Genomic DNA, 13,200 nt, shown 5'->3' with positions numbered 1-13,200 from the left:
CGCAGAAGCAAAGCAAGGTGAACCTGGGGCATAGAGTAATTGAATTCTCCCCAGAGAGGAGCAACCCAGCCTGTCTTTCCCACCCTCTTTCCCACACGCACTGTGGGGACCTTATCTCCTTCCACAGTACGTAGGAAAGTCTTGAAATCAAGAAATACCGAGCTAGAGCTGCGAGGCCAAAGCATGAGCTACGAAGGGACACTAGAGGTCCTTCTGCACCAAAGTATGAACTAACGCCTCCTCCTTGGGAGGAAAAACTGCTCCAAGCAGAGGCAAGGGCACTCGCCTCCTGTTTGGCACAGAAATGAAGAGATTCGAGGGAAGGAAAGGAAACGCCTTGATCTCCTTCTTCCTTTTCAGAGCTACATTTTTCCTCCTGCCAAGTGGACTGCTGACAGTGACTTCATGTCAGAAAGGCTTGCTCTGGTAAGGTACTGCAGGTTTCTTAAACACCCTGCAGTTCTCTGCCCAAGAGGTATCAGGGCTTGTGATAGTCTGACCAAAAGGAATCTGGGGGCCCGTGAGGGAGATGCCTGGCAACTGGCAGGAGGCAGAGGAAAGAGGTGAACTGTGCAAAATGGTTTTCATAGCTAGAACTGGGTTTGACAGATGTGTCCATCTGTACTTTGGCCATTTCACCCCTTTTCATCACTTCTATAGTGACTTACCCATACAAAAAACCCAAACAAACCCAAAACCCACATGTGTCCAACACCTCGAGTTTGGCATAGTGCTTGCTCATGAGGGTGCCCTTCTCCCGGGAGAACAGCACGGAGCAGTTCCAGGGTGAGGGGGATGGAGAAATCCAAGGAAATGTATGCAGATGCCATAATGTCCCAGGAGGAATATCCCACGGTGGGCCCCAGGGAGCCGAGGAAGAGTGCAGCAGAAGCCCATTCCCACAGTGTCAGCAGCTGAACAGGCATGAGCGGGTCAATCCCTCCAGAGCAGATTTGGGAGCTGCAGCCCCTCTCAGCCGGCCTGTCTGACTCACGGCTCCCAGCTGCTCTACATGAAAAGGGACAGGGTGACCCGGGGGCCACCCAGGGCTCAGCCACTGGCGATCCATACCGGGCAGTGCCGCATCCCCAGTTTCACAGCGAGGGACACCGACTACCTCCGTCCTCCTCCACTCCAGAGTGCCAAAGCAGCGCCCACCGTGCAGGCCCTGGCAGTACCAGGGCTAAGCATCACCTCGGCCTGGACTGCCCCGCACGAGATGAAGTCCCCGCAGGCGCAGCCAGGCCCGAGGGGAGGGAACGAGCGCAAGGGCAGAAAAGAGCACTCTGTGCCACCCCACCACCCCACCACCCTCCGCCCGAGGGGTTTAACCACACCACGATGCTTTGGGGCGCTGCACTTCCAGGACACTGTCCTGACAGACTCAAACAGCATCGCCCAGCGCTGCCCGAGGAATATTCCCAGTTTCTGCTGGTGGCAACAGCCCCCCGCCCTCAGCCCCTCGGGAACCCCTCAGGAGCCATCCTGGGGCAGGTGCCACAAGACAAGGTGAAAGAAGGCAGCGGGCAACAACTTTGCCCCAAGTGTGTACAAAAGAAACCGGACAGCTCTCCTTTTCTCTCTCGTCCCCGCTCCCGCAGGAAAGCGACCCGCTCTCGGGCAGACCGGGGCCTCTGCAGCCCCTCGCAGCTGACGGCCGAGAGCTGAGCACGGGCGGGTGGCAAGAAGAGTGGGGACCAACGTGATGCCAGAGCTGACGGGCAGCCGGGTCAGCACAAGAAGGGGCCGAGGCCGGCGGTGCGGGGGGGCCGGCGGCCGCGGGAGGGCGGCGGGCGGCGGCGCCCCGCTGCCGCGGCGGGGGCCGCGCCGGCGCCGCCGGGGAGGGGTTTCCCCCGCCGCGGTTTAAGTGCCTGCCGGGGGCGGGCGGCGCCGTGCCGCCATGCCGCCCTCCGCGCTGCTGCTGCTGCTGCCGCTGCTGGCGGCGCTGGCGGTGCCCGCTCCGGCGACGGCGGGGGGCTGCGGGCCCTGCGAGGCGGCGCGGTGCCCGGCGCTGCCGCCGCGGGGCTGCCCGCTGGGCCGGGTGCGGGACGCCTGCGGCTGCTGCTGGCAGTGCGGCCGCGGCGAGGGCGAGGCGTGCGGCGGCGGCGGCGCTGCGGGGGGGCGCTGCGCCCCCGGCCTGGAGTGCGTGAAGAGCCGCCAGCGCCGCAAGGCCAAGGGCGGCCCGGCCCCGGGACCCCCTCCCGCCGCCGGCGCCGCCGGCCCGCCCGGCGTGTGCCTCTGCAAGAGCCGCTACCCGGTCTGCGGCAGCGACGGGCTCACCTACGGCAGCGGCTGCCAGCTCCGCGCCGCCAGCCTGCGCGCCCAGAGCCGCGGCGAGCCCGCCATCAGCCAGCGGAGCAAGGGAGCCTGCGAGCAAGGTGCGGGGCGGCGGCGCGGGGTGTGCGGGGGCGCGGGCGGGAGCGGCGGCCGGAGGCGAAGCGCTCGGGGAAGGGAGCGGAGCGGGCCGGGCCAGGCCGGGGGGCGGTGGCGGTGGCGGCGGGGCGCTGGCGCGGTTCGGGAGGGTAGGTGTCCGGCTGTGCTGTCTGACTTCCCGGTGAAAAAGCTGGTCCCAAGCGCACCTCGTACTGTTTTATCCCATCGGGATGCTTATCTGTAAAGTCAAGATGATTTCAAAACCACCTTAAATGGACTTGAGAGTCCCAGTCGGATGATGCTGCCTAAACTTGGAGTAAGGCTTTAGACCAGCCCCAGAAACGCAGAGAAACTTCGCCGCTCTCTCTTGGCTTCCAGCTGTGCTGGAACTACACTGCCCTGCTTTTCATACTTTGCCTGCAGCTTGCATTTTGGGACGCTGCGACATGGGACAAAAGGATTGAACCATCTGGGGGAGGGTTCGGCAGAGGAAGATTGCAAACAGTGAGAAAAGGAAGTGATTAAATGGATGTGAAAGGCACAGAAATTCAGAGCCAACATTCACTGGCTTGCTTTGGTTCGAAATGAAAACGAGCAGTGACTTTTCTTGTGAGCTGCACGTAGCGGTTTGCACTTGCAGCATTTCAAACCAGGAGCTCGATTCTTCCCAAGCTTTTGCTTAGGGATGGTGGTCAAGGAAGAAACTGTTTTGCTGCCGGGCCTCTACTAGAAATCCTGGCTTCTGAGCTCGCTGGAGGCGAGCAGTTAGAAGAGTGGGTTTTGCTGGGGGTGGGGGGGGAGACATAGTACGCAAGCCATTTGCTGAATGTCTCAAGGACAATACTGCAGCGCCAATGCCATTTTGGTGGAGGAGTGTTTTCGTAAACACAGTATGTGTAGGGTCACAACCTCCACCTCCTCCTTCTCTTTCTTCCCATAACTGAGGCCAAGTATGTCTTGCAAAACGATGTTTCTGAAGCTCCCAAGGAAAGCATGAAAGGCTGGGTAAGGATTGGGTTATGCACTTTGATGTTGCCCATTAAATGCCTGCGTGGCTTTTCACAAACGTCGTGTAAAACATCAGGCTTATATATTAACCAGAAACTTTGTGGTACGGTGTTAACTCCTGGAGGGAAGGAGCTTCAGCTCTCAGGCCGATGTGGGATGAGCCGAGAACGGCCTCTGTCCAGGCCTCTGTCTAGCATTTGGAAGGAGCCTTTCCTGCCCAGCAGACTCGGGAGATGGTCACAGCAGTCCTAAAAATGAGTGCTGCTTCTTGGCCTTGCCAGCCCAGACCGAGTGGGCAGACGTGTTTGAAAGATGTCTGAGGTCACGCTTCAGGTGTGTACGTGAGAAGAGGGTTGTGTTCTCACTTGTCTTGCCCAAAGTCACCCAGGAGTTCGTGGCAAAACAGGTATTGACACTGAGATTGTAAGCTACTGCTCCAACCCTTGGTTGCACTTCTTGTGTCCACGCCAGACTGGATGCTGGCTTGGCCTGGTGGGGCTTTGAGCCAGACTATGGAGACAGAGTTTGATGAGGTCAATGCAAACACGAGCCACTGGGCAGGATGGTGGGAGGCCACCGACCCGCCAGCCTCAAACAGCTCCCATGAGACTTTCTCCGTCCTCTGGTCATCACAGTGCAGCTCCTCTGAAGAGGGCCACAGTGCAGGACAGCCATTCCATGCACAAACTGCATCCCTTCCTCAGAAAAGGTCCCTTTGAGTGTGCAGGTGTGCAGTGAGACACCTTTGCAAGCTGTTACCTATTGTTTAAGAACTTCGCTGGAGCATGTGGTGCCAAGCCACTGGCAAAATGTCCCCTCCTCTGTCACTCTGGGGAGCCCCTTTCTTTTGGATCCTGCTGCTGGGAGAGCTCTGACCCAGCATCTGGGGAAGGGAGCAGGAGGGACGTGGGCTGCTCAGCAGTGGTATCGCAACTGACTCCTCTGAGACTTCCCTCAGCTGTGTGAACCTTCATCGTGCTGTGGACTGTCTTCTGGTGCTACTCATTGCTCTGTAGCTTGCAGCTGAGGCAGGGACTCAGCCCACGCATGTGGTAGACATCTGGAAGTATTTCTGTAGCCCTCAGGGCCTCCTGGCAGTTAGGACTGTTGGGTGGGGAGGGGAGTTGTAATCTCCACACTGATTTTGAAACAGTGGCAGGAGAGGATATCCATCCCATCAGCCCTGCAGGGTAGAACCTCTTTCAGTATCTTTCCAGATAGGAGACAGTACTTTTCTGGGTTTCTAAAAGAACCTAAATGCTGTGGGTGTCAAAGAGGGGAAGTTCTGGCTTTTGCCATTTTCCCACCACAAACGGACGTGATCTCCTTAAGGCGCTGTCTAGGATGGGATCCTGCACAGGGAGACCACAAACAGGCAGGATCCTGCCTGCATCAGTCATTTGTGTGACGGCTTTTGCACAGAAAGAAGTCCTTGGGGGACAGGGGACTTCAGCTTCCTGCTCGTGGCAGATGGGCTCTGAGGTGCCTGCATGTGCTCACTGGACTATCAGGATCGCGTCTGAGAAGATCCAGAAAGTCTGAGAAGAAATCCAGAAAACCGTGTTTCCAGCAGGAGGTCCTGACTGTGTTTGATTGCTCTTTTATTTTTCCCAAGTGGAGCTGGAGAGGGAAGGCTTGTTTTGCACATCCTATTTGAAAGCTGGTCCTCGGGAGGAGGAAATGCAGAGCTGCCACTGCTGTTGGCCTTTGCTGTCTTCGGCAGGAAGGGTGGCAACTGGAGATGGGGCATCCAGTGGAAGAAGGGAATGTGTCTGGGAACAGTTTATTGGTAGATGCTCCTCCTCACCCACCCTAGCACTATGACATGCTGGGGGTGGCAGGGCAGGGAGACAGGACACGGACAGATGCAAATAGGACAAATGCTGCCGGTTTATCCCTTTCTTGACTCCTGCCACTGTTTGCTCAAACCTCACCTCCCAGGCAAGCTGGGAATGAGTCTTACTGCAGCTACCTCCTCTTCTTCTGCCTTAAAATACACGCTTGAGACACAGGGATCGGCCACAAGCAATTAAAAGACTTAGGCTCCTATTCCTTGGTTAACTGGGGTTGTATTTCATACCCTCTCTCTTGCCTTGTCTCCCTCTCTGTCCCATATGTACCAGGTATTCAAAGGGTCTGAAGGAGGTATACCTGCTGGGAGGGGCAGTCCTACTGATTTGTTATAGGCAACACCATGTGGGCATGAGTAAAGCAGCCTGGAAACAAAGCACTCGCTACATAAGGCCTAACACACAAAATACTCCTTGAAACACACATCTTTTTCCACCATAGTTATATTTCCAAGGGGATAAAAGTTCATTAAAATTATATTTGACAAAGCTGACCAAATGCCTGTCCAGCTGAGCTTTCCATATTTATCGTGGTGCCTATCGCAGGGTTTTTTGTGCAATGCTCAGCAGTTTTTGCTTGCTAAGAGATACTGCCCACTGACTGGGAACAACTTGGATGTTTCTTTATTGTTAAATAGCAAAAGGAAGGAGCCAGTTCCCGGCCCTGCATAATTCGCCTTGACCTTGTCCTCGGGATTCTCTTTCTGCTGCTTGTTTCCCAGACCTCTCGGATTTGATGCCTGTGTTCTTTGTACAAAAATAGTGAAGCCATGCAGAAAAAGGTATTTCCGTTGCAGCCAAAACTTCCTGCTGGAGGGTAAAAGAAGACACAGTTGAGAGGATGGAAATAACCCATGCTATACCTGCACTTGGCAGGTGCAAGGATCCAGCCAGTCCTTCCTGGAGTGGGTTGCATGTGGGCAGGACCGTTGGGAATGGCTGGAAAAAGGCACCCTACTTGATTCCCAGCTCCTTGAGGCTGCCTGGCTGCTGTCAGTGCTGTGTCAGCAGGGCACGGCAAAGCTGCCTGCGTTTGCTCAGGGGGAGCAGTCAGCGATGCCGTGGTGCTCCCTCCCGGCTGGGCTCGTGCTGTGCCCTCACGCTTGCACTCACAGCTGGCTCGGGGTTTTGCCCCGCTCCCTGCCAGGGAGCCACTACCCGCATCCCATCTCTACCCTCGCGCCCCAGCAGCCTCTTTGTAGCTAATCCCAGTGCCGAGGCCGTGCAGGAGATGGATGCTGTGAAGTTTTCCAGCTGCTTTCCAGCATTGCCTTTAAATGCATTGGCCCTTTGCTTTCTGCCTATGAATATGCATAGCTATGCTCAGGTCTGCTGCCAGCTCTTGCAGGCAGGGCAGGCTCAGATACAAAGCAGAAGCCTGCTGGCGGAGCAGGTACAGGCGGTCAGGGGTGCCACCTCCGGTGGTCCCCTCGGCAGGAGGGGAGGCTGCTGTAACAGCCGGGGAGCTGCCCTCTGCCGCTGCCGTCACCCAGCTGTGCACAGGTGTTCAGAAAAGCCTCTTATGGAGTTGGTGGCTTTAGTAATTTAGGCTGAAATTAATTTTGCAGTGCACACACTGAGGCTGTTTAAGGCCAGCTAGGACCTGGGGCAGGAGGACCATGGTACCCACTCCATGCAAAGCCAGCTGGCATAAAGAATTAGGGCTGCGTGGCTCAGCTCAAGCCAGGCAGAAAAACAACCTCAAAGCACCAACCCCCATCAAAAAGCTAGCAGGATTTTTGGCATGACGATCTCTCTGAGCTGAAAAATACCAGGCATGGACTTGTTGCCTAACCAGCGCAAGAAGGGACAAATACCCCGAGTCTCTCTTATCGTTACCTACCAGCAAATACCTGCTTCGAGGGACATGTCGTGACTGCTGAAAATACTGCTGAAGTTGCCTCATTACAACCCAAAGGCCTTATGGTTTGAAATCCCTGATACTTGTTCCAGCAGGCTTGGGGTCTCCAGGTTGTTTTGCCGTTTTCAGTCAAGGCTTTGTCTGTATTTTATGCTCACTTTGCTCTTGGTGGAAGCCAAGCGCCTGTTCTTGCCCAAATGCAGTGTACCACAAAGCGGCTCTCAACGGACATCAAAGGACAGCGTTTCACTCTCCAGGGAACTGGTGCTGCTTTGTACCTGCCTACAAAGACCTCCCGGAGGTAGAAACTCAGGGCCTCTCTGGGTGAAGGGTAGATTTGCTGGCTCACCAAGCAGCCTGCTCTATTTCTGTTGATCTGAACGTGGCTTGAATCTCTGTGGCTCCATGAAAGTCTTTTCCCAGCGTTGGGAACATGCAGGGGTTTGCCCTATGGTGATGAGGGCTCAGCACCGTGCAGGATCCATCCCACAGGCTGCAGAGCTTACGAATGGCAGGACCAGGAGAGAGATTCTTTTAAAGCTGACTGTAACCAGCACTAAACTTGCCTAAATCTCTCTTTCACGAGCAAAGAGATCCCAGTCACCAGAGCTGAGCTGTCCCCCCAGAGGGGTATTATCTTGGCTTGCCAGAAGCCCAGACAGCATCCCTCCTAGAAGGGTTTTTTTGCTAAGGTGCCACCCGCCAGCTCTGGGGCTCAGGAAAAAGTGGGTGCAAGGTTTCTTGTCTGTCCACAAGGCTTAAAAAACGGGCTGGTGGACGTAGGATTGTGGCTGCCAGGCTCTCGTAGAGACTGACAGCCCCAGGGGCAAGTACACCCCCCCCAGATTCCTGCCACTTTACCCCAGCAGTGGTTTTGCTTTGCTGGTGCCTCAGCGTCCCATAAAGCTACATCTGTGCTGCAAAGGAAGAGGTGCCGAGTTACCACAGGTCAATTTTAAAACAAGAAACATAAATCACATCTGTTGGCTGATTCCAGCCAAATTCAGCTGTTGAGACTTTGCCAGAAATATTTTAGTTTTGAGGGTGGGTGGTTTTTTTTTTTTAGTCCACTGCCAGAGTAGAGCAGAAACAGGGGTTTGGGGGAAAACCACCTGGGAGATGGCAGACTGCTGTTATCACTGACGTTGGCTCATCTTCTCTTTTAGAGAACTCAACTCTTTTAGACACCGGAAAGCAGAGTTCATATCCAATCACATTTTGCAAGAAATTCTTCTGGATTTGTGCTTTTTAGTTAACAAGTGGCTTAGACTGCTTTAGTTCTTTCCTCCTGTTCTTCCTTTCCTGGATTTTAAGGGACTTAAAAGAATATCCGCATTTTATGAGTGCTTTCTTCTTTGCTGGGGAAAGAGAGATTTAGACAAGTTTTTGCTAAGTCATCTGTGGTTGGAAATGAACCAAATTCCCTAATTCTCCTGGGAAGCTGGTTTGGGTTTCTGCATCAGCTGGGAGTGGAGGTCTTGCAGCAGTGGCCTGCTACCCGCTTTCTCCCACCGCAAAGGAAAGCGTTGCATTTGCAGGTGGATCTTGCCGGCATTTTTTTGCTGCGTCCAGAGAATCCGTGGCAGAGCAGAGCTGTGCAGGTGTGTGGTGGCATTACACCTTTTGTTTTGTACCACGGGGTCCTTTCAGATGGAGCGTGGTGTGGGGATGTGATGTGATTCAGTGTGGTGCTTCCTTTTCCAGCACACCGTGCATCGGGATTTTGAGACAGAGTTTCTAGGGCTGAAGCTTTATGCTTGTATTTTTAAAATTGATCTGCAACTTTGGGTTTTTCCACTGTTGTAGGATAGGCCATAAATTCCTCCTTAAAAGGTATTTAGTTATTTGAAAAGGTTTCAGTTCATTGGAGCTTGAGTTTTTATGGTTACTGTGCTAAAATCTTGTTAGGGAAGCTGTTTAATATATTACTCGGCAGCGTAACAGAGTCTTGGAGAGCACCAGTGTGCCGGGGACTATGCAAACACCTCCACTGCCCAAGAGGATCCCATATTTCACCCGTGTCTTCATTCTCAACCATCATAGCATATCCAAAATCACTAGGAAGGAATGATTACAGATCAGCAAATTTCTCCCCATGTTTGTTTTTTCTGTTGCTGGAAAGGCATGCTGTATTTAAAAAAATGCATTTAATCCTTTGTTGGGCTGAGGTTGATTGAGGTTCACACTAAATAGGAGATTACTGTGTAGCAAGTCTAATCAGGGCGGACTTTTGAAAGCCCTAGTTGCTTTTCCATGCGTAAATGCTGCCATGCCTTGTTTCTGTGTCTCCCACTGCAAGCTTTTCACATTCTTTCCAGGCTTTAGCTCGTGATCCTCCTTGTGCCATAATGACAGTTTTCTTAGTAAAACTGAGTCAAGGTCACACAAAGAGAAGAGGGGAGGTGATGGCCGGGAGGAGAGAAGTTTCTTGATAGAGCTTGTCTGGGAGGTCCAGGACAAAAAAAACCCCAAATACGCGTCCAGATATGGCTGGGAAGCAGCAAGCACGTTTGCTGAAAGCTACTGCCTGTTTGACCTCAGGGACAGCATACTTCAGAGACTGGCAAAAGGAAGGGGAGGTGGGAAAAAAGGGCAGGATGGGGGGAAAAGGCAGGAGAGAGGTTGGCTTGTGGCAGTCTGCTAGCAAGGGCAGTGTCATCTCCACTCAGAGGGCTTGCCCTTTCCCCATTTGGCTGTTTCCAGGGGCAAGTGTGGTTATAAGCTTGCAGCTGAGCTTCAGAGCAGCCTCAGCCACATCAGCCTCCCCAATACCCCAGCTTTGAGATTCAGATTGCGTTGAGGACGTGCTAGATGCGGCAGAGTGCTGAGCTAGGCATGAAGCATGCAGAGGCGCAGCCTTTTCTCTGGGCGCAACGCCGGGGCCAGCGCAGACCCATCCTGCGTGCTAGGTAAGGGAGAAAGGGCTTGGGATTTTGATCTTTGCAGTGCCGCCCTGTTCTCCCTCCCACCTATATGTAAAGCCCACGGAGGACCGATAAGTAGCCCTATAAAGGTCGTGCACAAGGTCTCTGAAGGCAGCGTTCCTGAACCGTGGTGAAACAGCAGGGATTTCTAGCTCTACCGGTCTGCTCCATGCCGAGCCTGGTGGGGTGGGAAGCAGGAGGAGATCCATGGCAGATAGATGGTGGCCTGGGGCCCTGCCTCATGCTGACTCAGTCTCAGGTCTCCAGGGCTTGGGACAAAGCTGCGTTCACGTTTGCAGCCTTTCCAGGGTCACTGGGCTGCTGAACTCTTGAGTGGGAGCATCCGAACAGGCTTAGCATCCAGCATCTCCTTTGGTTTGGATGTCTCGGAGCTTCCTTCTGTAACTCCTTAGTCTCTGCAAGGCCAGGTGAAAGGAGGGGGAGAAATGCCTTCAGAAAGAGATAAAGAAGGATGCCTGTAAATCTGCCAGAAAGCTGCAGGCAGCTTTGGGAATGGGGAAGGACAGAAGCTGCTTGCACTTCCCATCTGCTGCTGCCTCTCACAGAGCACTGACCTGGGAGGAAGCAGCTGAGGCCATGCCAGCTAGAATGAGTAGATGCTGCTTACTCATTGGTTTCCCCTTCTCCATATAAAGTAATTTTGAAGGGAAAATACTTGCCCAGCAACTTAGGAGACTGGAGTGGGTCTATTTTCAGACTTGCAAGAGCCTGTGAGGGTAAACCATGTCTAGCTTTTGCTTTGATTTGCTGTCTCACGGGGAGTGTTCCCAGTCTGTGTTTCACCCGGGGCTGTGGCACGGCGATGCAGTGCTGAGGAGGGCCGGCTGGGAACCAGGCTGGTGCCAACGCGAGCTTCAGTGTGCGATACACAGCTTCGTGTGTTCGTGGTCGGGACCTTCTCACGCACACCCAAGCGCCAGGGCATACCCCACAGTGCTTTATGTCAAGCTTATTTCTGCCTTTAGTGACATACCTGTAGCCTCCTTGATTTTAGCAAAAAAGTTACTGCTGTGCTTGCTGGGGTGTGATTTATTTTTGTGTGTCTGTGTGGACACCAAAGGAAGATCAGCGAGGACCAGCTAACCCTGAGCTGTGGTAGACCATCCTGGTACCAGCGAGGGGCAGGTGGGTGGGCTGGGAGATGCTAGATTTCTGCCTGCTGTGGCTCAGCAGAGAAGAGGTGCCCGGGGCAGTGGGAGTGTCGGGAATTGATGCCAAATGATAGCCTCATCTAGGAAGTCACAGGCTCTGCTGCATGCTGCTGTGGCAGAAAAGCAACTACATAACAGCAATGGGAACTCCTCTCCGGCTGCTGCTTTTGACATAACGCAGGCTGTCAGGTCCCTGTGATCTGCAGAAAAAACAATCCCTGTGCTTTCAGGCTCCTCTCCCCGGGGTGAGCGAGCTTGCTGGCTCTGTAAATAAGCCCCTGCCCGGACCAGGGAGAGCTATTTATCTTACGAACAATGGGCAGAGCAGGGAGGAAATGCCTGAAGTGCCTGCGGAGAGCAGCTGATCTCCATCAGCAGCCTGCACTGTCCTCTTGGCCAAGGAGCTCCTGCACAGTCAGGGCAAGTACAGGCAGGGAGCATCCCGTACATCCACAGTGCCCCTGGCTCAGTCCCCGGCAGGGAGCAGAGACCACTCAGCCACATTGATGGTGGTGACCATTTTCATCAGCAGGTGCAACCCACAAGTCCCCAGCCCGAAGGAAGCGGACGGAAAAACGTTCCCCTTTGTGGGCAGTGCTGCAAGTAGAGCAGCAAGGCCTCTAACATGCAGGCTGTAGGATGAGGGCCAAGGGGGCTCCTTGCTGGCCCAAGTCATCTGCTCTGTACAAGGTGGGCTTGTTTCCAGTCCTGCTGAGTGCATGGTGGCCTTGCTCCCTTCACAAGGACCCCCAAAGCAAGAGGGGTTACTTGCAGGAGGGAATGTCCTCACATCCCCTAAAGTCTCTGCAAGGCTCAGGCATCCCCTGCCTTTCCTGTTGTGGCAGGTTGTCGTGTCCCCTGTCCATCTCTGGCCGCTTCAGGGGACTGTGGGAGAGAGCGTGAGTGGGACCAAAACAGGCAGTAAACCGGGTGGCTGCCGTGCACCTGGGTGTCAGCTGGCTGTGGTGGGAGTCTAGCTGCTGCTGAGGGCTGTCATGATTTGCCTTTAAATCTGCTGACTTCTTGGCCTTTCTCATTTATTTTTAGTGGAGGAAGAAGCCCAGCCTCTAGAGTTTTGACTGTCTGGATTTAAGTCAAATATCCCGAGAGACCACACTGACTCTTCCCATGACACTGTTGCATATCTCGGGATGTGTATTCCCTCCCGGCCTCAGAGCTGTGCCGGATAGAGGCGGAGGCCTGTGAATGCTCCCAGTTCATTTTGCAGCCAAAGGCAGAGTCTCACATTCCTCCTGGTTAGATCAGGATGTACATCCTGAGCTTGAGCTCGAGGCTGCCTCGTAACGGCCAGGCTCTCGCTGTGCTGTGGCTACTGTGCCAAGCCAGCTGGAGCTTCGCTGTGAAGCTGTGCAGGCCATTCCCCTTTCCAGGGAAGATAAACAATTTCTCCTCGCCCAGGAGGTGGGTAGAAATTCCCTCTCTCTTCCTGTGCCAGCAGCTGCTGCAGAAAAATCCTGGTGTGACCTGCTCCTGGCAGGGTGAGCAAACATCCATGGGCAGAGGGTGTCCGGGCCCTTGACAGAGGGGGAAACTCAGTGGCAGCCAAGACCGAGACACCTCAGGCAGTGGATTTAGTGGTGTGTTGAATGCTGCCAGTTCCCAACCAGGGAAGAATTGAGCCAGATCCTGGAAGAGCATAATGATGCCTTAAAATCCACCTGGCTTTTAACGTAAGAATCAGGATCTCTCCTTTTCTACGGTGGGAGATGGTGGTCATTTGGGGCAGCTGTGTTTCTCCTGCCTCATGGAGAACCCCAGCAACCGGTGATAAAGAGGTCAGTGTCATACAGGGGCAAACGTAGCCCTGCCTCTCGGGGACAGGCCCCAAGCTCTGCCCTAGGAAGGGCACCTTGCTTGTGGAGGATTTTTTATGGCTGGAGCAGAAGGCGGCGGCAGCAGCAGCAGCAGGCTATACTGCGTGCACATCTGCTGGAGGTCCTTGCAGAGCGTGGGGTGAGCTAAGCCGCCTGGGGACATCCGGGTCCCACCAG

At 54.4% G+C, this 13,200-nt stretch overlaps 1 protein-coding gene across 1 annotated transcript in view; it reads left to right on the top strand.

Annotated features, from left to right (window-relative positions):
• The first annotated feature begins 1,893 nt into the window (after positions 1–1,893).
• IGFBP7 (insulin like growth factor binding protein 7) overlaps positions 1,894–13,200 on the top strand; it is an 18,299-nt gene continuing 6,992 nt past the window's right edge. The window contains exon 1 of the mRNA XM_076336734.1: positions 1,894–2,378. Within this exon, the coding sequence (XP_076192849.1) occupies positions 1,901–2,378 (478 nt within the window). The 5' untranslated portion in view covers positions 1,894–1,900. The remainder of the gene's footprint in view (positions 2,379–13,200) is intronic.

Source organism: Aptenodytes patagonicus, chromosome 4, assembly GCF_965638725.1.
Source record: "Aptenodytes patagonicus chromosome 4, bAptPat1.pri.cur, whole genome shotgun sequence".
NCBI lineage: Eukaryota > Metazoa > Chordata > Aves > Sphenisciformes > Spheniscidae > Aptenodytes > Aptenodytes patagonicus.
This window is presented reverse-complemented; position numbering and strand designations above follow the sequence as displayed.